This window comes from Physeter macrocephalus, chromosome 15 (assembly GCF_002837175.3).
Source record: "Physeter macrocephalus isolate SW-GA chromosome 15, ASM283717v5, whole genome shotgun sequence".
Taxonomy (NCBI): Eukaryota; Metazoa; Chordata; class Mammalia; order Artiodactyla; family Physeteridae; genus Physeter; species Physeter macrocephalus.
In genome coordinates this window covers 363,207-387,463 of record NC_041228.1, presented here as the reverse complement: position 1 = coordinate 387,463, position 24,257 = coordinate 363,207, and the positions used below count along the sequence as shown (strand labels likewise).

The 24,257-nt window shown below is 63.5% G+C and overlaps 2 protein-coding genes across 7 annotated transcripts; both read right to left on the bottom strand.

The window, feature by feature from the left end:
- Positions 1 to 3,667: 3,667 nt before the first annotated feature.
- Positions 3,668 to 8,680, bottom strand: VPS28 (VPS28 subunit of ESCRT-I). 4 transcript variants are annotated; one of them, XM_024117530.3, is made up of 10 exons: positions 8,615 to 8,680; positions 6,671 to 6,737; positions 6,072 to 6,100; positions 5,914 to 5,951; positions 5,596 to 5,685; positions 4,762 to 4,867; positions 4,553 to 4,654; positions 4,161 to 4,214; positions 3,995 to 4,086; positions 3,668 to 3,903 (listed from the first exon to the last, which is right to left on the bottom strand). In XM_024117530.3, the coding sequence occupies exons 2-10, from the start codon at positions 6,705 to 6,707 to the stop codon at positions 3,786 to 3,788; spliced, it is 666 nt and encodes a 221-aa protein (XP_023973298.1). In that variant the 5' UTR covers positions 6,708 to 6,737; positions 8,615 to 8,680; the 3' UTR covers positions 3,668 to 3,785. The 4 variants fall into 4 exon arrangements, with proteins under 4 accessions (XP_023973298.1, XP_007104787.1, XP_007104786.1 ...); XM_007104725.4 differs by lacking the exon at positions 8,615 to 8,680 and adding an exon at positions 8,299 to 8,578; XM_007104724.4 differs by lacking the exon at positions 8,615 to 8,680 and adding an exon at positions 6,885 to 6,971.
- Positions 8,681 to 9,954: 1,274 nt separating this feature from the next.
- On the bottom strand, positions 9,955 to 22,007 carry TONSL (tonsoku like, DNA repair protein). Of its 3 annotated transcripts, XM_007104729.4 has the most exons (26): positions 21,924 to 22,007; positions 21,726 to 21,821; positions 21,423 to 21,565; positions 20,770 to 20,953; positions 20,262 to 20,391; positions 19,858 to 20,029; positions 19,655 to 19,769; positions 18,809 to 18,954; positions 18,563 to 18,715; positions 18,284 to 18,409; positions 17,974 to 18,160; positions 16,927 to 17,006; positions 16,737 to 16,826; positions 16,393 to 16,465; positions 16,131 to 16,294; positions 15,918 to 16,041; positions 15,052 to 15,812; positions 14,861 to 14,937; positions 14,315 to 14,468; positions 14,154 to 14,232; positions 13,461 to 13,762; positions 13,133 to 13,304; positions 12,241 to 12,416; positions 11,932 to 12,005; positions 11,391 to 11,524; positions 9,955 to 10,161 (listed from the first exon to the last, which is right to left on the bottom strand). In XM_007104729.4, the coding sequence occupies exons 1-26, from the start codon at positions 21,946 to 21,948 to the stop codon at positions 9,968 to 9,970; spliced, it is 4,131 nt and encodes a 1,376-aa protein (XP_007104791.2). In that variant the 5' UTR covers positions 21,949 to 22,007; the 3' UTR covers positions 9,955 to 9,967. The 3 variants fall into 3 exon arrangements, with proteins under 3 accessions (XP_007104791.2, XP_054947136.1, XP_054947137.1); XM_055091161.1 differs by lacking the exon at positions 11,932 to 12,005 and having other exon boundaries at positions 9,982 to 10,161; XM_055091162.1 differs by lacking the exon at positions 9,955 to 10,161 and having other exon boundaries at positions 11,423 to 11,524; positions 11,932 to 12,030.
- Between the last annotated feature and the right edge of the window lie 2,250 nt (positions 22,008 to 24,257).

The following is a 24,257-nucleotide window of genomic DNA, read 5'->3' as shown; positions in this document are numbered from 1 at the left end:
AGCCCGTTTCCTACAAACAAGAAACGGGGGACAAGGGAAGGATTTGTACTCAGGAGGCCCCCCAGGGTCCTGCAATCCCCCCCCCTTTTTTTGGTACTCCTCAGTCTTGAGGGGAACAGGTGTCGGACAAGACAGGGAATAAGGTTTGCATAGAGAGGCTACGCAGGAACTTGGCAGAGGAACTCGGTTTTAGGGGAACTCCGTTTCAGTGTGGGTGTTGCTTCCTAGGGCCCTCTCTCTGAGAGCTGCCCCCAAGCTAAGGGGGCCTGGCACAGAGGTTCCAAGACACCACCACAGGCCCGGCCCCACATCCCACCTGAAAGCCGCCATACGGCCCCGCCCCACTCCCCTCCCTGCAGCATTCCCAGCAGGGCCCGCCCCTGCCCCCCGCCCCCTGGCTCAGGCAGCTTAGACACCCCCAGAGCCTTCGAGGGCCTCCCTGGGGGTGGGGTCCTGAGCTGCGATGGAATTCTGTGTTGAAATTCTTGCGGGGGCTGGAATCCGAGGGAATTGAGATAAGGTGCTGGCTGAGTCACGTGCCCCTCTCTAAACCCTCCAGGGAAAACTCCCCAGGAAATGGCCAAAGCCCCACACAAACAAGAGCAAAAAGGAGGATGGGCCCTCTGCCCACACCCCCCGGCTTACCAGCCAGTGAGGGGCTCCTGGGCCCTGAAGCCAGCAGGAAGCAGGAAGCAGGGACTAGGCTCAGGGAAGTGGGGAGAACTGTGGCTCCCAGCCCAGCCCCTCCCTGCTGGCTCCCGCTCTGGCCTTTGAACTTCTAGGCCTTATCTCTGCCTAGGTGGCAGTCTGGGGAAAGGGGCAGACCCCAGGGAGCTAGCCAACACCCCAGTCTCGGGGCAGCCCTGCCTTCTAGAGGGAGTGTGTGGGTGGCCCCTTCCACACCTCGTTGGACGACTGCTGACCCTGACCCTGTCCCTAGGGGGCGTGGTTGGGGTGGAGGAGGAGAGGCTCCAGGGGAGCTGGGAGCTCGGGCCCCAGGACTCTGTCCCCATCATCCTGTGCCACGCAGGGCAGGGCCTCAGGCTGAGGACGGTGTCCCGGGCCCGAGTTCAGGTGTGGTTCCTGTCCTCCCACCCACACACATGTTGGATGGCACTGCAGTGTGACCTCAGTGGGTCCTACAGGGGTATCAGGCAAGGGGAGGGGATGGGAAGAGTCTGCCAGGGGTTCAGATGACTCCTGGACCCCTGAGTCAATGAGGACGAAAGCTGGAAAGATTCGGGCTACCCCCGCCCGCCCCAGTTGTTGGGCCCAAACTGGCCTTTTTCCTACCCCACCTTGTCAGGGCCGGGGGCTGGTTGGAGCTGAGCCTGGGACCAAGCTGCTGCCTCAGGTCATCCACTGCTCAAGGCCTGGTTAGCTTCAGGGAAAAGGTCTCAGCCCAGCCGTTCAGGTCCCCCGGTGGAGGCCTGGCACACACCTGGCATGCCCTCGGGCCTCAGCACCCCTCTGTGTGGGCCCACGTTTCCCTGCTTCATGTCCCCCAACCACTTACCCATGCCCTCCCTTCCTAGCCCAGAGCAGCCACAGAGTGTGTCACCAACTCCCCTGCACACCTGCCTGTCCCCCACCAGCGCTGGGCTTATCCCCAGGCCCCTCCTGCATCAGTCCATCATCCAGCAAGCACCAGACACCCACATTCATCGCAGGATATTCACAGAAGCCGAAAGAGGGAAGCAGCCCAAGGGCCCATCAGTGGGCCTAGTCATACCACGGAATATTATTGAGACATGAAAAGGAAGGAAATCCTCTCATGCTAAAACATGGATGAACCTTGAGAGCATTATGCTAAGCGAAATAAACCAGTCACAAAAGAACAAATTCTGTATGATTCCATTCATACTTCGAGGTTTTGGGGGTTGTCAGAATCCAGGGGTAGAAAGTAGAATGGTTGGTGCCAGGGGCTGGGCGGGATAGGGAGCTGTTTAACGGGGACGGTTTTAGTTTAGGAAGATGAGAAGGGTCCTGGAGACAGATGGTGGCAATGAATGCACGATGTGGTTAATGCACCTAATGCTGCTGAACTTAGAAATGTTTCAGGTGGCCAACTTTATGTTTTACATATTTCATTGCAATTAAAAATTAAAAATAATTAATAAAAAATTAAAATAGACCCAAACAACCCTCCCTGGCCCTTTGCCCCCTCAGCTCCCTTGGTGGCCTCTCCCAGGCTCCACTGAAACCAAGCCTCACCCCAACCCACACTGTTGTCAAAGTCACTGAGAGCCCCACGGGCCAGACTCAGCAGGGCTCTTCCTCGGCCCGGTCCACCCTGGAGCTCACTGTCCTCCACACCTGGGTCTCTGGTCTCCTCCCCAGGCCCCGGTCGCCCCTTCTTCAGCTCCTGTATGGATGCAGCGCCAGTCCTGCACCTCGGGTAGAATTCCTGGCACCCATGATGGCGTGCGTTCACCCCAGACACCAGCCTTCACCCTTCTCTCTGGAACTCCACCCTCTGGTGTCCAGCCACGCACTTGACAGTTCCCCTCGACCATCTGAGAGCCAAGTCCAGCTCAGCCTGTGCACACAGGCCCCTCCTCCCCAGGTGTCCACATTTCAATAGGAGCTCCTCCACCCCTCCAGGTGCCCAGGCTCAAGCCTGGGTGCAACCCCGAAGTCCGCTAACACACAAGGGAGATGAGGGCCTCTGCTCTGAGTCCCTCACTGGCATCTGGGGCTCCTGGGTACAATCCCAAGTCCTCACCCGCCTTCCAGCCCTGTTTCCCATCCAGCTCTCACACCCTTCCTCCTTCCCCAGGGAGCCCTGCTCACTTCTCCTGCACCTTTTGTTCAACGCTGAGAGCTGTTCCTGACCACCCCGTATGCAATGGCACCTCCTCACTGGCAGCCTTGGAACTCCTACATCACCACTCGAAATACCACACACTTTATTTGGGTGCCTCTAGAAGCCAGATACAAAGAAGCACCACTAAGAGAAAGAAAATGCTACAATGAAACCCTGGCATGTCCCTTATCCCAACGCCACAGCTGCTAAAACTGGAACCAATCCACCTTGGAACCCAGAGCCTCGGTCTCTGGTTTGCTGCTTGCTGTCTGCCCCAGAGGATGGGGACGCGGACATGAACGCTGCGGGGCCAGGCAGCTTCCAGCACTGATGGCACAAGGCCTTGGAGCAGGCGTGGTGAACACTAGTAAAGGAGCTGGCGTTGCTTCCCCACCAGGCTTTGGGCAAGGCCAGCTCTGGGGCTCCCGTGGCGTCTGCCGGCTGCGCCTTGCTCCCGGGTGAGGGACATCCTTGGCGGCAGGCAGGAGGACAAGCTGTGCTACTGTGAGCCATCAACCGGGGCTCCTGTGAGCCACCGCACAAGGATGGGCCCTGCTGCAAAGGTGTCAGGCTCTGCGCAGACCTGGCCAGCTGGGCCGCCACGCTGCCTAAAGCTCTCTAGCTGAGGGGTGGGGGAAGGCGTGGCAGGCAGATGCAAGCCTACCTGGCCTGGGGGGAGGCGCACCCCTGCTGGCTTGCCCGGCGCTGCCCAGCAGGGAAGCCGCTGCTTCTAAAGTGCCACTGAGGCTCTTCCCTGACGAAAGGGCTGCGTGCTCCCAAGGACCAGAGGGCAGACAAACAGGCAGGGTGGGCCTGGGGCGGGCGGCGGGGTTGGGGGTGGGGGGCGCCCACAGCAGCAGGGAGGTCAGAAAGCATCTTTATTGGGGGAGCGGACTCCAGGCCACTGTGCATGGCAAATCGTGCGCAGACGTCGGGGGAAACGGAACCATCGCGGGAGGTGGGGGTAGGGAGGCTGGGCTCAGGCGTGCAGGAAGCGGTTGAAGGCATTGTAGGCAGATTCCAGGTCGAAGAGCATCTGGCGCACCTGGGAGTCGTCCAGCTCGTCAGAGGCTGACATGCCACTCAGGGTCTGCAGCCTGTGGGGCACAGAGCACAGAGCTGGGCTGGGGCAGGTGGGGGGCTACGGGGCTGGGATGGACAGGGTGGCTCGGTAGGTGACACACTCACCACTGGCTGACCGTCTGGCGGCCCTCGAAGTCAGGGGGCAGGTGGCTCATGCGGTGCATGGTCTCCATCAGCTCCCGCAGGTCGGGCTGGATCTGCGGAAACACCGCCCGCTGGGACACCGACCCCGGTTCCCCTGCCCCCACCCCAGACCGCCCGGGAGCCGCACCTCGTCCATGGCCCGGATCTCCAGGCGCAGCTTGTCCATCACTGTGATGAAGAGCTGGCGGCAAGTGTGTGTGTGAGACGACATGGGCCTCCGGCAAAGACCCCCGCCAGCCTGGTCCTCTGCAGGGTTGGGCCTGGGGCAGCACCAGCCGGCCCTCGCCCTCCTCAGCCTCGGCCGTGGGGTCACGTCGGCCCTAACCCTGACCCTGCAGCTGAGGAGCTGTCAGTGGGTGGGAGCCCTGGGCACATCCCACGTGGGCCTTGGGATGGGAGGGGCCTCAGGGGGTTTCCCGAACGCTGCCCAGGAGGACTGCCCCCACCCCCACCCCCACCCCGCTTCAGCTACTCTGTGCACCGCGGGGCTGTGGGCACGTGGTCCTCCCGCCTCCGCACCGAGACGACGTCGGCAATGCAGCGATTCAGGTTGCCCTTGTCGTCCTTGATGGTGATGGGCCGGTCCTCCTTGATCCTCTCCATGGCAAGCGGGCAGTCCAGCTGAGGGAGGGCACACGGTGCTGGGCCCCGCGGGGCAGCCCAGCCCCAGCCCAATGGCCCCTATGCCCCCGCCCCCGCCCCTCAGGGTGGAGGGGCCGCTCACTCACGCGGAACTTGCGGCAGAATTCATCGATGGAGCTGATCTCTGATCCCTGTACCTGCCGGAAGGCAGCTTTGTACTGGACCAGGAGCCGGGAGCAGGCTGCAGTGTACCTGGGGGGAAGGGTCAGGCTGCCGCCCTCAGCGCCAGGCCAGCGCCGCCTGGCACATCCTGCTTGTCCTCGGCCCTTCCAGACAAGTGGCATCTCGCACGGAGGGCTGGGCGAAGGGCCAGGGATTGGCCATCGAGGGCCGAGCCTGCCCACTTGGTTTATACAAAAAAAGAACTCTGGAAGGTGGCGGAAGGTGGTAATGGCCAAAATACGGCTGCCACACGGACCTGGCCTGGACTGTGCAGGTTGGCCCCCAGCCCAGCACCAGGCAGAGGCCCAGCGAGACCCCCTCAGGCCCGCTCCTCGGGCCATGTTGGCTGTGCCTCCACGTCGACAGCTCCTGGTCCTATGAGGGAGGGGCTGCGGCACTGAACAAAGGCCCCACTTACCTCCTGGCTGCCAGGCCTGGCCAGCGGCACCCCACGGACTGACTGCCTGTGCCACCCTGCTAGGCTTTTATGTCTTTGCATTGATGAGGCCCCAGGTAGCAAAGCTGGGGCAGACTCCTGAAGGCTGGGTGCTGGGCTCCCCTCTCCCCAGAATGCTGGGCTACTGCCGCCAGGACGTCCCTGCCTGAGATGGCACCAAGGCCGCCAGCACCCAGGCGACCCTCCTTGTGCTGGGTGGGCCTCAGACCCCCGCCTTTGCTCCTTACTGAGCACCCCAGCCCTGGAGGGCAGAAACAAGCTTCCAAGTACGGGTCGGTGGTGCAGGGAAGTGGGCTCTCACTCGTTGGGGCTGACGCAGTCCTTGATGTATGCCTTCTCCAGGGCCTGCATCGTCTTCACAACTGCGAACAGCTCCGCCATGTTGTCATACCTGAGGGGGCGCATCCTTCAGATGCGGCCGCCATGGCAGGGAAGCCGAGGTCCCAGAGCCTAGGGTGCCAGTCCTACCCAAGGCGCCGCTGAGGCAGGGCTCCGTGTCTGGCTGCCCCTCTCACCCCACCCCTGGCAGAGGCTTCTTGGGACCCATTTCCCTGGACCGACCCCATGTCCTTCTGACCCTCAGTATGGGGGAGGCAGGCAGCCTGGGTGCTGGACTCACTTCTCCCGCTCACGGGCATTCTTGTACAGCTTCACTTCCTGTTAGGGAGACACAGCAGAGGGTCGGCCAGCAGCGCCACAGAGGCTGCGGGGCCCCGGTGAGGACCACGCGGACAAAGACTCCTGGCCAACACCGCCAGGTGGTTGACCGCCGCTCACCTCGTACAGCTCCGGCTTGTTTCCAGGGGCTGTGACAGAACAGGCAGATAGCTGGCACGCTGCTTACGAAGGTCACCCAGGCAAGTCTGTCCACCGCCCTGGCCCAGCCCCGTCTCAGCACCCCTCCCAAGGCCTCCCCAGGGCTATGTCCCAAAGAGCCCAAAGGGAGCTGGGGGAATTTCAATCTCAGCGTCCCCATCAGCTTGTGGGGTGACCTGAGCAGAGGACATGCCTCTGGGTCCAGGGGGCTGCACGCCAGGGCTGGTCCTCCATTCCACCTGTTTCTGGGCTACCCTGCTTACGATGCAGTGATGGGCACACACGTTTGTCACATGCTTTGTAATCTTTTCCCTGGCTTGAGGGCTGTGGGATACCCAACACCCCCTGAAGTTCCAGCCACACTAAAGCTGTCATCTCTGCGCCCAGCTGACCCCACCGGGAGGAGGTCTCTGGGCCCCTGGCCACTACCTGAGGTCTTGCGGGGGGTGGACACTTACAGACCTCCCAAATGCTCCGGCGACCACTCCCATCAGCCTCTGCCGCAGAGGTTGAAAGCCTAGGCCCTCTGGGCCCCTGGGCCCAGCATGGGCCACACTCACCTCCCATGCCAGGAGTGGCTGGGATCCCGTGAAACATCCTGCAGGCTCAGGGGGCCAGAGCAGAGACCTACGGAGCAAAGCCAGCACTGACGCAGAGGTGACCCCCTAACACCCGAGGGCTGGGCCTCATAAAAAGCTTCCCCACCCTCAGCAGAAACAAAATCAGCAATGAACACATAGGGTGCTGTGCACTGTGCTGGCAACACCGAGCCACCTGGAGGCCGCCGAGGAAGCAGGCGCAGGTGAGCATCTCAGGAGTGAGCAAGGGCCGGATGGCAGAGCGGGGTGGGGTGCGGGAGTGGTGCCCTGGAGCCTGGTCAGGGCAGGTCGCTCTGAGTCAGCCGACCAGGAGAGGAAGGGGCTGCAGCTCTCAGGTGAATGACCTGGATGAACGTTCGGGCAGAGGAAACAGCACACACGACAGACAGCACGTAGAACGTGAGGTCTTTACGCGGGAATGAGTTTAGAGAAACAGGCGGCGGCTGGGTTGGGGGGGAGGTGAGCTTTCTGAGTGAGGGGCGTTCTAGGGGATGAGGACAGAGAGGCAGGGGGGATCAAAGGGCACAGATTTCACAGACCAGGAAGAGGAGTCTGGGTTTATCCTGGCACAGCCAGAGGGAACTACTGGAAGACTGAAGAAAGTCCTCCCGGCTCCAGGTGGGCCGTGGGCTGAGCAGACCGTGGAAGCAGGAGCCCTTGCCCACTCCGGAAGCTGATGCGGTGGCTGGGGCCACGTCCTGACGTGCTTTGGAGATGGAACCACCAAACCCAATAGAGAATTTGAAAAGGGATAAAAATTAAAAAGGACTCAAGAATGACCCCTTTTTTTCTTTTTTTTGCAGTACGCGGGTCCCTCACTATTATGGCCTCTCCCGTCGCAGAGCACAGGCTCCGAACGCGAAGGCTCAGCGGCCATGGCTCACGGGCCCAGCCGCTCGGCGGCATGTGGGATCCTCCCGGACCGGGGCACGAACCCGCGTCCCCTGCATCGGCAGGCGGACTCTCAACCACTGCGCCACCAGGGAAGCCCGACTCCTTATTTTTGGACCAGTGGCACCATGACAGTGAGGTGAACTGAGATGGAGAAAGTGAACAAAGTAGGTGTAGAGGGCAGACGGGTGTGCAGGAAAGCGCTGCGGTTGATCTGTTGGCTTTGAGAGGCTCCGCAGACATCCAAGGAAGCTGCTGAGGCGGCTGGAGATCAGGGGAGAGGCCGGGGCTGGCAGGGCTGAGCCAGTGGCACTGAGGGGGTGGATGGCGTCCCACAGGAGATGGCTAAGGGCGAACCAAGGTAGGAGGGAAAGCAGCCCCCGTTGAGCCCCGGGCACCGCGGCGTGCGGAGCCTGGGCTGAGAGAAGGCGGGATCAGGGCTGGGAAAGGCCAAGGTTGCACAAGTTAAGCAGCAAGGGAGGGGAGGCGAGGCCGAGAAGGCCAATGAAATTACGAGAGCCCGCGGGGGTGGGGTGGGGACACGGATACCACTGCGCCACCCTCCCGCAGCATCAAAGAGGAAGTGCAACGGAGAGGAGGAATAAAGGGGCTGTCTGTGGTTCTACAGCGGGATTCCACGCAGCCACGAAAACGGACGTCCGCGGCCACAAGCGAATACTCGGTTTAACCTCACCAACCTGCCCCGACCCAGAAAGGCGAGCTTCTGGAGAAAGCCCAATGAGCGCGGTGGACGATCGGGCGGGCCGGGTGCAGGGCGCATAGGCCGCGGGAACCTTCGGGCCCGGCGGTCTGAGAGCCGCGCTCGGAGGCGCCAATCCCGGGGAAACGGCTCTGGAACCCTGGGGGGAAGCCAGGAGAGCCGGGCACCGGGAGAGGGGACCACAAGACGGAGAGCGAGGAGAAGCACGGGCACGGAGTGCCCTCCACGGCACAGCGACAGCCCCCGGGCCTCGGCCAGGGCCGCCTTTCCCGCCCACCCCCGGCCTGGAGTACCTGGGCGGCCTCGCGGATCCCGGAAATGGCGCGGGGGCGGAGCGCTCCCTGACGTTTGCGCTTGCGCGCGGGCCCCGATGTATGCGCCTGCGCGCACTTTCTCGGCGCCGGGACCTGATGTCTGCGCCTGCGCAGACATCTCGGCGCCTGGTCCATCTGGGCTTCTGGCTACTTCCCCCCAATCCCGCGCTGAGGCCGGGCCGGGGGTAACACTGCGGTTCTGATCCAGCCATGCCTGATAGGAACCGGAAGAGGTAACGAAGGAAGAAGGCTTTGCCTTCACCTGTAGGGCCTCTAAGTGGCCGGATCTGCCCTTGAAACTGTGCCCCACAGGGTTAATAGAAATTGGTAACAGAAATCCTTGAGCTTGTCTTTACAGCTTCTTAAAAACTCCTCCATAAACAACAAGGACCTGCTATCCAGCACAGGGAACTATATTCGGTATCTTTTAATAACCTATAATGGAAAAGAATCTGAAAAACAATACATATATACAAAACTGAGCTAAACTGAATTGCCTTGCTGTATACCTAAAACTAACACATTGCAAATTAAGTGTACTTCAATTAAAAAAAAAAACCTTCCGCTGGTAACCTGCCTTCACTGATCAAGCTCACCTTAACTGTTGATACAAAAACGTGCATGTCCTGAAAAATAAGATGTTTGCTCTGAGTTGTTTTCCAGGAACTTGGAGTCACCGGTGTCCAGTCTGAGCTCAAGCCAGTTAAGACTGGTTGGGACCACCAACCCTAAAACTGGGCCTGCACAGGTGTCCAGTGAATGACCTTTTGACATCAGAGGGCCCAAACCCCCACCCTCAGATCATGTCCATTTTTTAACATGGGTCCCATGAAGAAGCAGGTAATTCAGACACGCCTCTGCAGAACACAGATTACGTCACCTTTTTCCTACCTCCAATCTCCTTTCCCCGCGCTTAAGATCACTCTGCCTTTTTTTTTTTCTTTCTTTTTGGCCACGCAGCTTGTAGGATCTTAGTTCCCGGAACATGGAACCAGGCCCAGGCCGTCGGCAGTGAAAGTGTTGGAGTCCTAATCACTGGACTGCCAGGGAATTCCCCCAACCTGCTTCTTCATCCCGTAAATATCCCACACCCCTACTTTGGGGAAGCCAATCTGAGATCCGTCCTCCTGTCCCCTCACTTGGCTGCCTATGAATAAACCCTTTCTCTGCTGGTTGTGGCTCACTGCTTATTGGGCAGGGAGGCCTCATTCCAGAGCGCTCTGACAGCAAGGTGAACCCCTCCGAAGGCCACAGCAGGGAGGGAGGCGGCAGCAGCGGCTTCCTTTATTAGAGGTTTGGGCGGGTGGGGAGGGCGGGGCATGGCTCAGCCAGTCAGAGGTGCCTGAAGAAGAGCTTGGGTCCCCGATCCAGAGTGCATGCTTTGGAGCCCAGCTGGCTGGGCAGCAGCTGGTGCAGGGCATCCCGGTCCTCAGCAGAGAGACGTCTGCTGCACAGCTGCAGCTCCTGCAGCTGCACCGTTAAGTTGTCCCAGAGGCGCAGGCCCAGGGGGCCCTGGACAGCACAGCCTGCAGAAGGGAGGCAGGAGTAGGCCTCAGGCTACGGCCGGGGGCCCGCGGGAACCAGTGGTGTTCGTAGAGGGGGGCCCTGTGGGGCTTTTCTCTTTACCAGTGTGGTCCTCGGGAGGAAACACACTTCCTCTGAGGCCCCAAGGGCTGCAGCGAGGGGCATAAGCAAAGGCCAGCAGAGGCCTGATAATTCTCTAGGAAGGAGTGTGCTCTCCCAGGCCTAGTGTGCCCAGGACTGTGGACTCCCTTCCCAGCCAGTGGTCAGGCACAAGGGAGGTTGGCTAAAGTAAACACTGCATTCACATCTGTGCCTCTGCCATTGTCTGACGATGCCTGGGTCTCTCCCTCCATAAAATGGACCCAGTGGGCTACCTGTGAGTCTCAAGACACTGAGCTACAAGGCTCAATCCTCAGAGAGACCAGAGAATACCCAGCAGGCTCACGACCCCAGGGAGCCTGGTGAGAGGATTCAGGTACCCTCTCACCAAGCCAGGTGTGTGGGGCGCAGCCCCTCAGCTAAGCGCAGGTCTCCTACCAGCCCACCTTCGGGGGGCCTTCCTGGGGAGCCAGCCTGGCCCTGTGGGCCTGTGGGCGAGGAGCGGGAGAGCCCAGGGGTCCCTGTGTAGCCCCACTCCCAGCCCTTGTTCTCCCAGAGGGCAGAGCCTGGTCTGCCCTGCCCTGCGCCCCAGCAGGAGGTGCCAGGCTGCAGGGTGGCCAGTTCACCAAACGCACCTCCCTGGGGTCCTTCTCAAGACAGCTCTGGTAGGGTCCTGCACCAGGGCGTGGCCAGAGAAACCAGCTAGGTCAGGCCGTAGGCCTGGACGGTAGGGTCAGGGCAGCCTTGGCCAGGAAGCGGGAGGGTCCCTCAGAGGCAGGGAGTGCCGCCCTAGCCCAACGCCCCTCCCTCTGGACAACAGGAACGAGAAAGTCCCCGTGGCACTGGGTCCCCCGGCCAGGGTCTCGAGGGTCAGGCTGACCGGGCCAGAGGCAGAGACCCACGGTCCTCCCGCCCTGTGGTTTGAGGAGCGAGGCTCACACCTGCTTCTAGTCACACTGCTCACCGTCCTCCACTGTGGCAACCCCACGGGGCCCAGCCCACCCTTGTGTTCTGGCTGGTGGCAGTGACGGCCCCTTCCAAGGAGGCACCTGGGCCTAAGGCAGGTCCTCAAGGAGGGAGCTGTGTCACCAGCTCCAGTGTGGCAGGTGTAGCCACCATACCCAGTGCTCACCTGACAGGCCGAGGAAGCTGAGGCCTTGGGGCCGCCCTTGGAGGGCAGACAGGAGCCCCTCCAGGCCGGCACAGCTGATCTTGGGGTTGGCAGACAGGTCCAGCGAGACCAGCGAGGGGCAGAGAGGCAGACATCTAAGACAGGGAAGAAGCCTGGGGGTCAGCTTCCATCACGAGGGGAAGCTGCCCCAGGTGACCCCAAGGCCCGGGGAGCTGCAGGCCAGGCCCACAGGCTTTGCCCCCAGCCTGGCACGGGTGCCTCACACTCCTGCGAGCCAGCTGAGGCTGGAGGGCCACAGAAGCAGTGGCCCTTGCCTGGGCTGCTGGACAAAAGGTGACAGGAGAGGACACACCAGAGGGAAAGAGTCTCAAGAGCCGTGGGAGCATGAAGAGAGACACGAGGGCCAGCCAGGAGGCAGGCTAGTGGCTGGCGGCCAGGTCTCAGGGCACGCTGGGGCAAGGAGCCCCAGCTTCCCCGGGCTCCTGGGCCCTGAGATCAGAACCCCTGCAGGATAGTGGTGGCACGAGCTGGCTGGCATTACCTGCTCAGATCTCTCACGGCCTCATCGCCCAGGTGGTTTGCCGACAGGCCCAGGTGCTCCAGGGCGCAGCCTTCCTAGACAGCAGAGGCCCAAGGGGAGCTGGCCTGAGTGGGGCACCTGCCCTCCCTGCCTCCCTGGATCCCAGGTGTCCTTCCTGCTGGCCAGGAATTCACAGCCTGAGGCAGGCAGGTCTACAGAAAGCTTTCCCCGCCTGTTTTTTCCAAACGTGCAAGCCTCTTCCCAGGACCACCCGCCAATCCTGGATGGCCCAAGGTGCCTCAGGCTTAGTGTCCCTCCTTGACCGCATACCTTGGTCAGGTAGCTGACCACGGGCTCCGTGAGGCCTGGGTCACTCTTGCTGGCGGCCACAGAGCTCAGCTCCAGGCGCAGGAGGGTGCGGGCTGGCAGGCTCTGCAGGGCCTGGGCCAGGGCGGAGGGGCCCAGGCCGTTGTAGGACAGAGACAGTGTCTTCAGGCACTTGGCGCCTATACCAAGGGCCAGAACCTCTGTCAGCCCCGCGTGCTGCCGCCCCCAGCCCTGCCACACAGGCCTGGGCCCAGAACCCTCGTGACCCTCGGGAAGCCATCCTCATCCCTGAGGTTTGGTGTGCAGGGAAACTGGGGTGGCTCTGGCCCAGTGTCTCCCAGTGGGGAGGGGGCAGAACTGGACTCCTGAGCCCAGCTTCTTCCCACCATTTCTGGGTCCTCTACCTGCCCCTACTCACAACAGGATGGCCCCAGGTGACCTGAGACAGGCCCTAGGCTGGGACATCCACATGCGGTGGGGCAAGTCGGGGAGCACTCAGTCTGCCACCCCAGTCCCAGACCCCTCCTCCCCTGCCGCTGTGCTCATAGCTCTGTGGAAAGGAAACCCCACTTTCCAGCTTCTCAATGCTGGGACAGCGGCTCTCTGCAGCCCCAGTGGGCTTGCGGTGGCATCGTCTCTGGCAAGCGGGATGCTCAGACCTGGTGAGAGCCGTGGGGCTGGGGCTCCGGCCCGCAGCGTAGCTGGGACGGGGGCTGTGTCCTGAGGGGGCCGCCCAGGCCAGGCAAGCACCCGACGTCCCTCTGAGCCCAGACAGGTCCAGCACCTGCATGTCCACCCACGTGCTCCCGAAAGCTGGGCTCGTGCCCTAGGAGTCCTCGTGCTTGAGGCTCTCTGAGCCCTTGGGGCCAGGGAGTGGACATGTCCGGCAGCTCACCTTGGAAAGCGCTGCCCAGGGCCGCCTGGTGGTTCAGGAAGAAGCTGGGGCCAAAGCCACAGGCCTGGAGGTGCAGGGTGCTGAGCAAGGGGCAGGCCCGTAGGATGGAGGCCAGGGCCTGGCCACAGCCATCCCCGAGGGGGTTCATGCTTAAGTCCAGCTCTTCCAAGTTCTGTGGAGACATGGGTTCCCCAGAGGATCTGGTCTGGGCCACCCGGAGCTGGGTACTAGCCAGCACTCTTAACTGCACCTTCCCACCCAGGGATGGGCTAGATGTGGACGTTCAGAGGTTGCCCTGGTACCGGTCCACCGTTCCCCATGCCTCTACCTGCAAGGCGGACTGCCCCAGGAGGCCCACGGCAAGCTGGCACAGGCCTTCAGGGCCCAGGTGATTGGAGGAGAGGTCGAGGAGGGTCAGGCCGGGCACGGTGTCCAGGGCAGCCAGCAGCTCGGCAACACATCCATCCCCCAGCCGGTTCCCAGCCAGGCGGAGCTCCCGGAGCGTTGAGTGCAGCTTCAGGGCCCGCAGCAGCGGGGTGAGCTGGGCCTGGCGCAGCGCCAGGGAGCAGGCACTGAACGCGGGGCCCGAGCCTTGGTGCTCCATCGCCTGCAGCACCCCTTGGTGCTCCCCTGGAGGGGCATGTGGGTCACCGGACCAGGGCCTGCCTGTCCTGCGCTGTGCATCGCGAGGCGCACCAGGCAGCCCCTCCTCACTCACGAGCCCTGGGGCAGCCACCAGAGGCCTGTGGACCCCACGCCCCAGGCGCCACGCCGCACAGCCCGTGGGTGGTGCTCATCCACCTCCGGACGGGGCCGATCTCCCGCCCGACCCCACTACCTACACACAGGGCCACGAGGTAGGGGAGGAAAAACCGAGAACAGGTGTGGCGGGAAGGAACCCTGGTGGACACCTGGGGTCCTGGGAGTCGAGGCCCGCGGACCTGGGAGCAGCACGGGCAGGTGGAGCCCACACACCCAGCCCTCTGCCCAGGCCCCCGCCGCAGGGCCCCCGGGCCCTTACCTTGCTCCAGGCTCTGGCAGGCCCGGCGGTAGCGGTCCGTCAGCGGGGGAAGGTCCCACGAAGTCACCTCAGCCAACACCTGGAAAGCACCAGCGGTGTGCAGCCCCCAGCACCCGGTGCTGGAGAACCCCCTGAACTCAGGGCCCGGCCCTGCCACTCACCTCCTCATTGCTCTGCAGCACATCGGAGATGGGGTCCTGTGGGGCCAGCAGGGCCCCCTCTTTTTGTAGGGAGAGCCGAGGCAGCAGCCCAGAGGCCTGGTAGTAACGCTGGGCGGCCTGCTCAGCCAGCCAGGCCACGGAGTGCGTCTCCCTGCTGTGGGAACAGAGAGCGAGCTGAGTCCTGGACCTGGCCAGGTTCCTGCACACGCTGAGGAGCGGCCCCTGGGGTCCTGCCATCCCAGTCTGGCGTCCACAGCTCCCTCGTCTGGCTCCTTCCTCTCCCCCCGCCCTTACGTGTGACATGCCAGTGCCCCGTGCACACCTGCAGCACCTCCGGGCCGTTTCTAGGGCCGCAGGGCCTCCCCGAGCCTGCGTCTGCCATCACCTCCCCCAGCTACCAGCCCCCCAGAGATGGAATATAAAACCAGAGGGATTCTCATGGCATGTCCCATGCCATCTACAGCCACGAGGGCCCTCTGTTGCCTCTGGGCGCAATCCCCCGGCCCAAGGGAGCCAGGGGTTGGGGGAAGACAGGTGACACCTTACCCGTGTGGAACAGGGATGAGGAAAAGATTATCCTGAACACGAACTCGTACTCGGATGGGAGGAAGCAGGGCCTGACCCTAGCAGGTGGGGGCAGGGAAGAACAGCCTGAGTCAGGAAAGATGGAGCCCCCTGCCCACCACCCCCAACCGCCCCAGCCTGGAGGCAGCTCTGCTCCAGGTTTGCACACCCACCAAGGGCTGGCCTGCTGCAGGGTTTCCCCCAATGGGCCCCAAGGCCCTGGGGACATCAGGGCTCCGCGGGGGCTCCGCGGCTGAGCTGCAGGCTCCATCTGTTCTGACCAGCGCACTCCAACTCTTGAGACAGGACAGCCGGCTCTTCCTGGCCTGGGCCCGAGGCCTGATGGCACGTGCGTCGCTGCCTGACCCCGAGGCACTGTGTCTGCTACCATCCGCACTGCTATGGGGGCGGGGCGGGTGGCTGCCCCGGTGACCATGGGCCAGCGGCAAATCCTCTTCCAGCCAGTCCCCGGCCAAGCACTCCTCCTTAGGGAGGAGCGCTGCCCGGGGGGTGGGGGCCTCGCTGGGGCCTTGAGGGGGGCTGGGGCCCAGGTGGCAGCTCGGGGCACTGCCCGCACTGCGGACGGCCGCCCGGTAGGCTGCCCAGCCGGCACTCGCTGTGGCCGCCTCCCCGTCACTGGCAGGGCCGGGCATCCGGGCTGTGGTGGGCAGTGATGGGCCAGAGTGCCGGAGCCTCTTCTGGGTTGGCTGGGGCGGGCCTGGGTTGTCCTCCCCCTCCGAGCTGCTACTGCTGGCCAGCTTGTGCCTGCTCCTCCAAGGCCTGGCCACAGCTGGCACCGCCAGCCCCTGGGAGACCCTGGCACGGGCCTCACAGGCTTCTGGGGGTCCTGGGCTGGGACTTGAGGGAGGAGAGGTCTCGGGGTCAAACAGATGGTTACTTGAGAGGGTCGGGAGAGCCAGGGAGCTGTGGGGAGCTGCGGAGAGATCGAGTCTATTGTGAGGCAGTGCCTGGCACCATCCCCACCACCCAACGGCCCTGGGGACTCTCAGGCTAAGGAGCAGAGGAGGTCCCCGCTTGCCTTGGCCCGAAGAGGCCGCCCGGAGCAGCGTCTCCATGGCAGCAGCCTTCTCTCGCGTTTCGCCATCCAGATCCTTGCAGTACAGCTTCACCCACTGCTGCAGCGTCTGCAGCGGGCTGTGGCCCTGTGGGGTCCCCAGCTAAGCAGGGCTGACAGCAGCAACACCACCAACCACGTGCGGCCCACGCCTGCCCAGCCTGCGTCTGTGCTCACCTTCCTGGTTCGGAGAGTGACTGACGCTCCTCGCTCAATGAGCAGCTGGGCCACCTCAAAGTGGCCACAGTAGAGGGCATCGTGCAGGGGAGTGATACCCTCACAACCTTGGCCGCCCGGGTCATCCACCGCGGCCCCATGGTCCAGCAGGAAACGGACGATGTCTGTGGACGGCGGGTATGGGCCAGCTCCCAGGCCCTTCCCGGGAGGGACCCTTTCCCTCTCCCTGTAGGATGCTGGCACCCCCCACTCCCACACTCACCCAGGTGCCCGTAGTTGCAGGCCTCGTGCAAGGGTGTCCAACCACAGTAGTCCCGAGGGTTCAGGGGGTGGCCCTGTGACAAAGAACGGGAAGGAGCCTGGCCCCGAGTACCCCACAGCCTGGCCTTGCCCTGGGGCTCTGAAGCCTGAGGGCCCCCGGGGCCCACTCGAGTCTGGCCCTGGCCCAGGTCACACCAGAGTGAGGGAGACACTCCCCACCACATGTACAGAGTCCCCAGTGCTGGCTCCAGCCCCTGCACCCTGCCCTGGCCCCTGGGGAGACAGTACCCCAGCGAGAGCCCCTGCTATGGCCACAGGGTGACTGGGGTGGGGCAGCGGGCCCACCTGCCTCACGAGGTCCTGGACGCGGCCCAGCTGGCCCTCGATGCAGGCTCGGTGCAGCAGGGTCTCCCCGACGTCGTTGCGCCGGTTCCACTGTGGGCACAGTCACCCCGTGGGGGCGTAGGCGTGAGGGGACAGGGCAGCACTGGTGGGGCAAGGGAGGGCGACACACCCGTTCAGCCGCTGTCCTCACCTTGCTCACCCTCCGGCGGCCCAGGCAGCCCTGAAGCTCCTCCTCCTCCTCCAACTGCTGTGACCCGTCAGCTTCATCCTCTGGAACAGAGCCAGGCCCACCAGCCCAGGTGAGCCTAGCCCCCTGCCCCGGGCTCTGCTGCGCCCAGGAGACTGCTCTGTGGGTCAGCCTCCCCCACCCCAGACCTCCGTCGTCTCTTTCCTGGGAAGCATCCTTGTCGGGCCAAGTCAGGCCTAGGGTGAAAACAGCTCGTCCCTGGAGCCCAGGTGTCCTCCACCTGCAGGACTCCTGGTGCCTCTGCCTTATCCCGCCTGCTCTTGCCCAACCCCACCCCTCATCCCTGCTCCCTCCTACACCTCTGGCCCTTTCTAGCACCTCCTTCTCCTCCGTGGGTAACTGCCTATGCCTATCAGAGAGCATCGCCTGAAGTTCTCGTTTTGGGTCCTCTTTCCCCGCCCCTCCCGCGGACCCTCCCCCACACCTGCGTATGAGCCACGCCCGGCTCAGCACCCCGCTAAGGCAAGGCTGAAACTTCCCGGAGGTTCTGGAGGCCCCTCAAGTTCAAAACAGAAGCCACTCCTTCTGGCCTCAGAGACCGTGCAGCCAGGAGCCAGCTGACTCCTGAAGCCCACCCACTGGCCCGCTGCCTGAGCCGGTTGCCGCCACAGCCCACCTTCACGGGCGCCCCTCGGAGCTGAGCACGCTGGCCTCAGGGGAACCTGCGCAGGCCCTCGAGGGTCTCGGGACCCACTTGGCTGTTCTGCCCGCTCGCGGTGCGTTTCCCCAGGTCTGCCCCGAGCCACCTCCCCTGCAGACGCCCACCAGCCTCCCGGCACCGGCCCCTCCAAGAACGTCCCCGGGCTGTGCCCGGCTCCCTGCACCCAGCCCTCCTCCACTCTCCTCCACCCGTCTCACCTGCGCCAGTTACCCTCCCGGCGCTGGGCTGTTCCTTCCCATCATGAGCCTGTGAGCAGGAGCCACCGGCCCAGCCCGTGCAGGCCTCAGGGAGGGAACGCCAGGGCCGCCGGCACAGCGCCCGAGCCTCACCGCTCTCCGAGAGCTCCAGCTCGACGGCCTCCAGGGCGGCGTCCCCCTCGTCCACCTCGTCCCCCTCGTCCTCCTCGTCCTCCTCCTCTTCAGCCGCCCTCAGCTCCTGCAGCCTGGCTTCAGTGCCAGGCGCCTCCTGAGACTGCAGCCTCAGCTGCACCGCGTGGAGGTGCCGTAAGACCTGCCTCTGAGGAGCAGGGAACACTCAGCTCAGAACCAGAGCAGAGACAGGGACGGGGGACAGGGGGACAGACAGGCTGCGGGGAAGCCGTATGTGGGGATCCCAGAGTGGGCGGGCGGGCTCCCACACCTGCAGCCGCGGCTGCTGAGCTTGCTGGGCACAGCTGAGAGCCTTCTGGAAGCACGATGCCAGCACCTCATAGGCATCACCGGCGTCCTCGCGGGACAGTGCAATGTTCAACCAGGTCTTGGCTTCCTAGAGGAGAAGGCATGAACTCAGCGGTGGCTGCCCCTGCATCCAGGTGGCTCCAGCTCCCCATGGCTGCCCACACGAGACAGGAGGACAACAGCCCTCCCGAGCAGTCTTCGGACAGAGCCCCGGGCAGGGCAGGGCGCCGTGACCCCTCACCTCCAGGGCGCTGCCGTCCCGTAGCCTCAGCTCCTCTTCATAGTGGTGCACGGCCTGGCGGTGGTCCTTCATGTCCCCCAGGGTGGCAGCCAGGGACACGTGGATGATGGCCAGCTCAGGCCCCGGCCTGTTTAGCAGCTCCGCGAACTGCAGCTGGGAAGACAGCAACAGCGAGGCCAGGGCTGCGCCACACCCCGCAGCCCACAGCCCCGGTGCCCTCACCCCCGCCCCAGCCCGGGCACGCACCTGCTTCTGGTAGGCCGCGGCAGCCTTGGGGAAGTTGCCCGCCTTGGAGAACAGGTCACCCAGCTGCTCGCAAATGCCCATGGCGGCCCGCGGGTCACTCTCCTCAGACTCCTCCAGCTGCTGCTGCAGGTGGACCACCGCCAGCACTGCCAGAAAGAGCCTGGTGCAGGGGCGGCACAGCCTGGGGCCTGACCCTGTGCCCTTAGGCAGCCAGCCACCTGCCCAAGCCTCCGCTCACCCACTGGTAAGGAGGGTGGTAGGAGGAGCTACTTCACGAGGCCGCAGCAAGAGTGGAAGAACAGGGCTTCCCTGGTGGCGCAGTGGTTGCGCGTCCGCCTGCTGATGCAGGGGAACCGGGTTCGCGCCCCGGTCTGGGAGGATCCCACATGCCGCGGAGCGGCTGGGCCCGTGAGCCATGGCTAACACAATGGTGAAAAAAAAAGAAAAAAAAGAGTAGAAAAACCAACTAACGACAAGTCAGGGCGGGGGCTACTCCGCAGCACGGGGTGAGGCCTGTTGACGGCCCCTTACCAGTGCTGCTAGGCCACACGAGCTGTCCACGCTCCCACCCCGTCAGGCGGGGCGGCTTTTTGAGTTTGCCGAAGAAGCTGGCTTGTGCATAGACACTAGCCTCCTGACCACCCTGGGTGCCCCTCTGACGCCCTGTGCTGAATGTAGCTCAGAGAAAAATGAGGCTCCTCCCAACAAGAAGTGGGGGGAGACGGGTGCCCTACTGACGCTGCCACCTCCCAAAGGACACACGCCGAGGCCTCCTCTGCTAAAGAACAGGAGCCCTCCCTGCCCCTTCTCAGGGGGTTCAGCCCCCCCATCCCCTCCTAGGCTCACCATACTTGAGGGTCCGGCAGACCACTGCCTTCTGCAAAGGCTTCTGGGAACCAAGCCGATAGGCCTTCTTCAAGGCTCTCTTGGCGGCCAAAAAATCCCCTAGGTCTTGGAGGATCTGGGGGGCAAGGGAAAGTGAGGCCCACAGGCTCTTGAAGGCCCAAGCCCACCCGGGAGCAGAGCCCAGAGCCACCGAGAGCCAGCACCTGCGAGAGCAGCAAGCAGCACTCGCTCTCCATGGAGCCCTGCTTCAGGATGCGCGCGCACTTCCGCGCCCCCTCCAGGCAGCGCATGGCCTGAGAGTGCTGACCCTGCCGCCAGTGGATGGCGCCCAGGTTGTAGCGAGCGCGAAACAGGTCCTCGTACAGGTGGTTCTGCCTGTGGGTGGGGACAGGAGCTCAGTGCTCGGGGCACTGTCGCTTAGGGACAGCACAGCAAGCACCCTTCGATGCCACTTAGGGTTCCAGCCCCCACAAAGCCAAGGCTGCCCCTCTGCTAACAGGAAACTGACTGGGCGGAGGGGTGAGGTCAGCCCAGCTGCCCTCTCGGGAGGACCCTGGGAGCAGCCCAGGCCCCAGCCGCTCCCTCCTGGGGCCGAGCGGGGCCTTACTCGGCAAGGAAGATGCTCTTCGTGAAGTAGGCGTGGCATAGCGCTGCCTGCTGCAGGCTGTCACAGGTGAGGCCCACGTTGAGGTAAAGTCGGGTCCTCATCTCACTCAACTCTCGCTTGGTCAGTGAGCCTGGAAGACGCCCCTCCAGACACTCAGCGCCTTACCCCCACTTGGGGTCTCCAGCCCTGGGCCCTGGCCAGCCTCTCCTGGGCCCCTCCTCCAGCCTCTCACTGTAGGTGCCAGGGGTTCTGCTGCAGGTAGAGCAGAGGGAGAAACAGCAAAGGCAGCGGGACCCGAGGTCGTGAGCACAGGCTCTGCAGGGCGGGGGCGGGGGAGGCAGCTGGGGGAGGGCTGCTGCTTCTGAGAACCGATCTCGACCTCACAAAGGGAGGGCCCAGGCAGGTGGACCCACCACACGGGCAGGGCGGGCAATGGGGCTGTAGCCTCTTCTCCCTGCAGAGCTCAGGAGGCAGAAGGTGGGGAGGGCCAGTCTCCAAGGGCAGTTACCCTGCAGCTTCTCGTCCAAGATCGCCAGGCTTTTCTCGAAGGCACCCTGTGCCTGCAGCAAGGCATCCTGTGACTGGTGGTGGTCAAAGATGTCCAAGTGGGTGCGGCCAATGGTGGCCCAGGCCCTCTGCTGCTCAACATGGTTGGACAGGGAACATGCCAGCTCCAGGTAGCGGTGCTGGTGCTGGAGCACAGAAGAACGGCCACTGTGAACCAAGCCCACGTCAAGCAAACCCCATGTGTCCCCCAAGCCCCCACAGAGCAGGCCAAAGCCATGCTGCAACACCCCATTTTCTCTAATGTCAAGGACTGTCTGTGGGGACGGTGGCACCACACTTGGACCAGCCAGAGACACTGTCCGAGAGTTAGCTAGGCTGTGGCAGCCCCGGAAGCCGGGGCCAGGGCAGCTCTGTGTGGACAGAGGGCCTGGACCCCCACTGTGGCACACCCACCCAAGGACCAGGCTACCAGGGCCCAGCACAGGGCTCTCTGAAGGTGAGGCCCCATCGCAGCGTGTCCCCCTCTCCCCTCCAGCCAGAGGCCTGGACAGCAGAGACTGGGCCTCCCTTCAAGGAAACGGACCCCCAAGAGATGAGAGTCCAGGAGAGCTGGATGTGGCCAGCGTGGGGGCCCACGTCGCGGCCTCCGCCCACCTGCAGGGCAGCCGAGTAGTCCTCCATCTCCGCCAGCCGCTCTCCGATCTTGCGGTGGGCCACGGCGCAGCCCAGGGGGTCGTCGGCCGTCTCCAGGAGCTGCAGCTCTTCCTGGTGCTCTCGCAGGGCCTCCGCGTAGCAGCCTGGGCGGGCAGGGCAGGCTTCAGTCTGGCCGGGCAGTGGGCCGGGAACCGCGAGGGCCAGTGGGGCAGCGGCCGGCCGTCACTCACGAGGGCCCCCCCCAGCCCCGGTCCTCCCGGCTCTCCGCTCCCCGCTCCCAGGCCCGGACTCCACCCCACGCACCATGGCTGGCCAGGAGCTCCCCCAGCTGGTGGCAGACGGCTGCCTCTTCCCGCAGTTGCCCGCTCCTCTGGGCCTTAGCCTTGGCCTTGCTCAACTCTGCAGAAAGAAGGACGAGGCCTGGGTGCTGGGCTTCTCCGCCCGAGAGGGCCAGGCCCGCCCCCGGGCCCCCCGCGTTCGGGCGCTAGTCCCTAGACTCACGGCGAAGCTCGCGGTCCAGGCTCATACTCCGGCCGCCGTGCCGGGGGTTCTGGACTTCCCGCGCTCTAGCGCCGCCACAGCAGCCCCACCCCCAGGCCCAGCGCGCAGGCCCAGTCCTGGCGCGGAGTATGCCGGGAAGTGTAGTCCACCCGCCCGACGCATCCTGGTAGTTGTAGTAGGGCTGGCGCTGGGGCCGGAAGAGCGGCGGGCGTCTCCGTGGACTCCTGGGTCTTCTCCTCGAGCTGAGCACCACCCCCACCCGCCCAGCCCCTCATCCCGCATCCCGCATTCGCCTTTGGGGTGGGGTCTCCTGGGCTCCCGCCGCGTGCTGCCGCATCCCGCACACAAGCAAACCTAGCCATCCACGCTACTTGACCTGAGGAACGGACTGCCCTCGCGTGGGAGGAGAGGAAGGCCTCGGAGACCGCGGGCACTTGAGCACTCAGATTTGTGGGCATGATCAGAGGCTCCCCCGCAGAACCTGCGGATCAGCCTTGAACGCGCCACAGTCGTCACACGTGGGGACTCCGACCCCTAGTGCTACCGGCGGGAGGGGGGCTGTGTGTTTCAAAAAGAACCGAGCGCGGTCCTGCTTCCTCGGTGTGCACGCCAGTTTTGTATTCCTGGAAAACTCCGCGTGCGCTCGTTAAAACTGCAAAACCGTCTTGTGCTTAGAGGTAAAGGGAGCAGGATCCGGGCTCGGAGCGCTGTGACCAACCTCTCAGCTGCAGAAGATCGGGGGTGTGGGGAGCCTGGGCACCTCTATAAATACCCATCCTTTCCCCCCACCCCTGCCTCGAGAACCAAATACCTGCCGGGCCTCGGGGCTCTCAGTCCTCACCCTGCCGCGCGGCCCTGGGCCCTAGGTGCCAGGGCTCGCGCCCCAAAGTCCCCAGAGGAGGCCCGGAAGGAGTCGGAGATGGGCAGTTTTATTTCCTATGGAAATGGAAACAGACCCAATGGGGTAAAATGCTCATCCAGTGGGTAGGCAGCAAGGCCTACCCGGGAGGGAGCGAAGTGGAGGGTGGCTGGTCCCCAGGTCCGGGGAAGGCTGCAGGGGTGAGGGTGAGGCTGAGCTTGAAGAGCAGCAGGAGGGCCTCCTCTTTGCTCCTGAAGGGTGTGGTGCTCTCTCCCCCTCCCTCCAACGTGGGATCCCAGGAGACAAGACAGGAGGCCTTGAAACCAAGGTGGCTGCTTGGCAGGCAGGCTGGTGAGGTGCAGGGTGGGGATGGGGAGCCGAGCCATGAAAACAGAGACTGTCTCAGCAGAACGGGTGGGACGGCACCTCCCCCGAGAGCCTCTCCCCCTCCAGCACCGGCATTCACAGGACAGCCCAGGTCCTGGGGCCTGATCTCCCTTCAGAGAGGACCCAACTTCTCTAGCCTTGGCTTCCCCACTGATCAGACAGGAATGAGCATATGAGGATGCCAGCAAGAGCTGAAGGCCTGGGGTGGGAGGCCGCAGGCTGGGGGCCAGCAGCTGACCCCTGGCTGGGAGGCTATCAGAGCCCAGGGAAGCCCATCCATGAGGCTGTCTTCTTGTAAGGAAATACAAATGAAACTTGGTTTGGACTTTTTTAAAAACTGCAGTTACATACAGAAATATCCAAGGAGAACACAGACCACAAAAGCAACATAATATGTTGTCGTTTCTGACAGCGGTAAAAACACCTCTTCGCTCCTCTCTTTGAAAAATTATTTTTATTATTTTTGTAAATGTCTCACTTTGGGCGTACTGAGAGATGTAGTGCTTAAAGGAAAGTGTGGGGGTGAGAGAAGAGAAGGGGGTCTGGCTCGACCTGTGCCCCCAGGCCTCCCCCAACCCTCGCCAGCTCAGGATGCCAAGGTGGACCGGGATCCTGGAGACAGACTGCTGGTGTCTTCTCCTTTCTTACGACAGGGCTGGGACATCCTCCAGTAAACCAGTGACTCCCAGGGAGATGACACAAGGAGGTTTACGGCGCCAGCCTCCAGCGATGGCCAAGAGCGCACTGCAATGTCCCAGAAGTGCCTGGCTCCACCTGGCTGTAAGGCTCAGCTGCTGAGATGACTGTCACAGGGCGGGGCCGTGTTGGTGGATTAGCAGTCTTCTTGGGCCCCCCCAAACCCACCCACACCTCTACAGGGAGGGCCTTGCCTGGGTGCCAACCCACTCCCACGCACTCACTTGGGCAGCTGGAACTCGAGGGCCATGTGCCCCCAGCCGTGTGTTCCAGCAACTGGAACTCTGACCCTGGTGCCGCAGAGCCCAGCCCCCCCTGTACTCCCCCCCACAACAGGTCTGCTAGCCCAGCCCTGGTTTTGCCCTCCTCCTGCCCGGCCCTCTGTAGCAGCC

Bases quoted from the DNA above. Each gene is read 5' to 3' on its own strand.
- VPS28 (XM_024117530.3), bottom strand. From the start codon at position 6,707: ATGTTTCACGGGATCCCAGCCACTCCTGGCATGGGAG. The intron at 4,868-5,595 runs GTGAGAGCCCAC...CCTTCCCCCCAG, and splicing joins GACTGCGTCAGCCCCAACGA to GTACACTGCAGCCTGCTCCC. The intron at 3,904-3,994 runs GTGAGTGTGTCA...TGTGCCCCACAG, and splicing joins CGCCAGACGGTCAGCCAGTG to GCTGCAGACCCTGAGTGGCA.
- TONSL (XM_007104729.4), bottom strand. From the start codon at position 21,948: ATGAGCCTGGACCGCGAGCTTCGCC. The intron at 19,770-19,857 runs GTGCTGGCTCTC...CTTGCCCCCCAG, and splicing joins GCTGCTTGCTGCTCTCGCAG to ATCCTCCAAGACCTAGGGGA. The intron at 13,763-14,153 runs GTAAGGGCCCGG...ATGCCCCTCCAG, and splicing joins CTGCCAGAGCCTGGAGCAAG to GGGAGCACCAAGGGGTGCTG.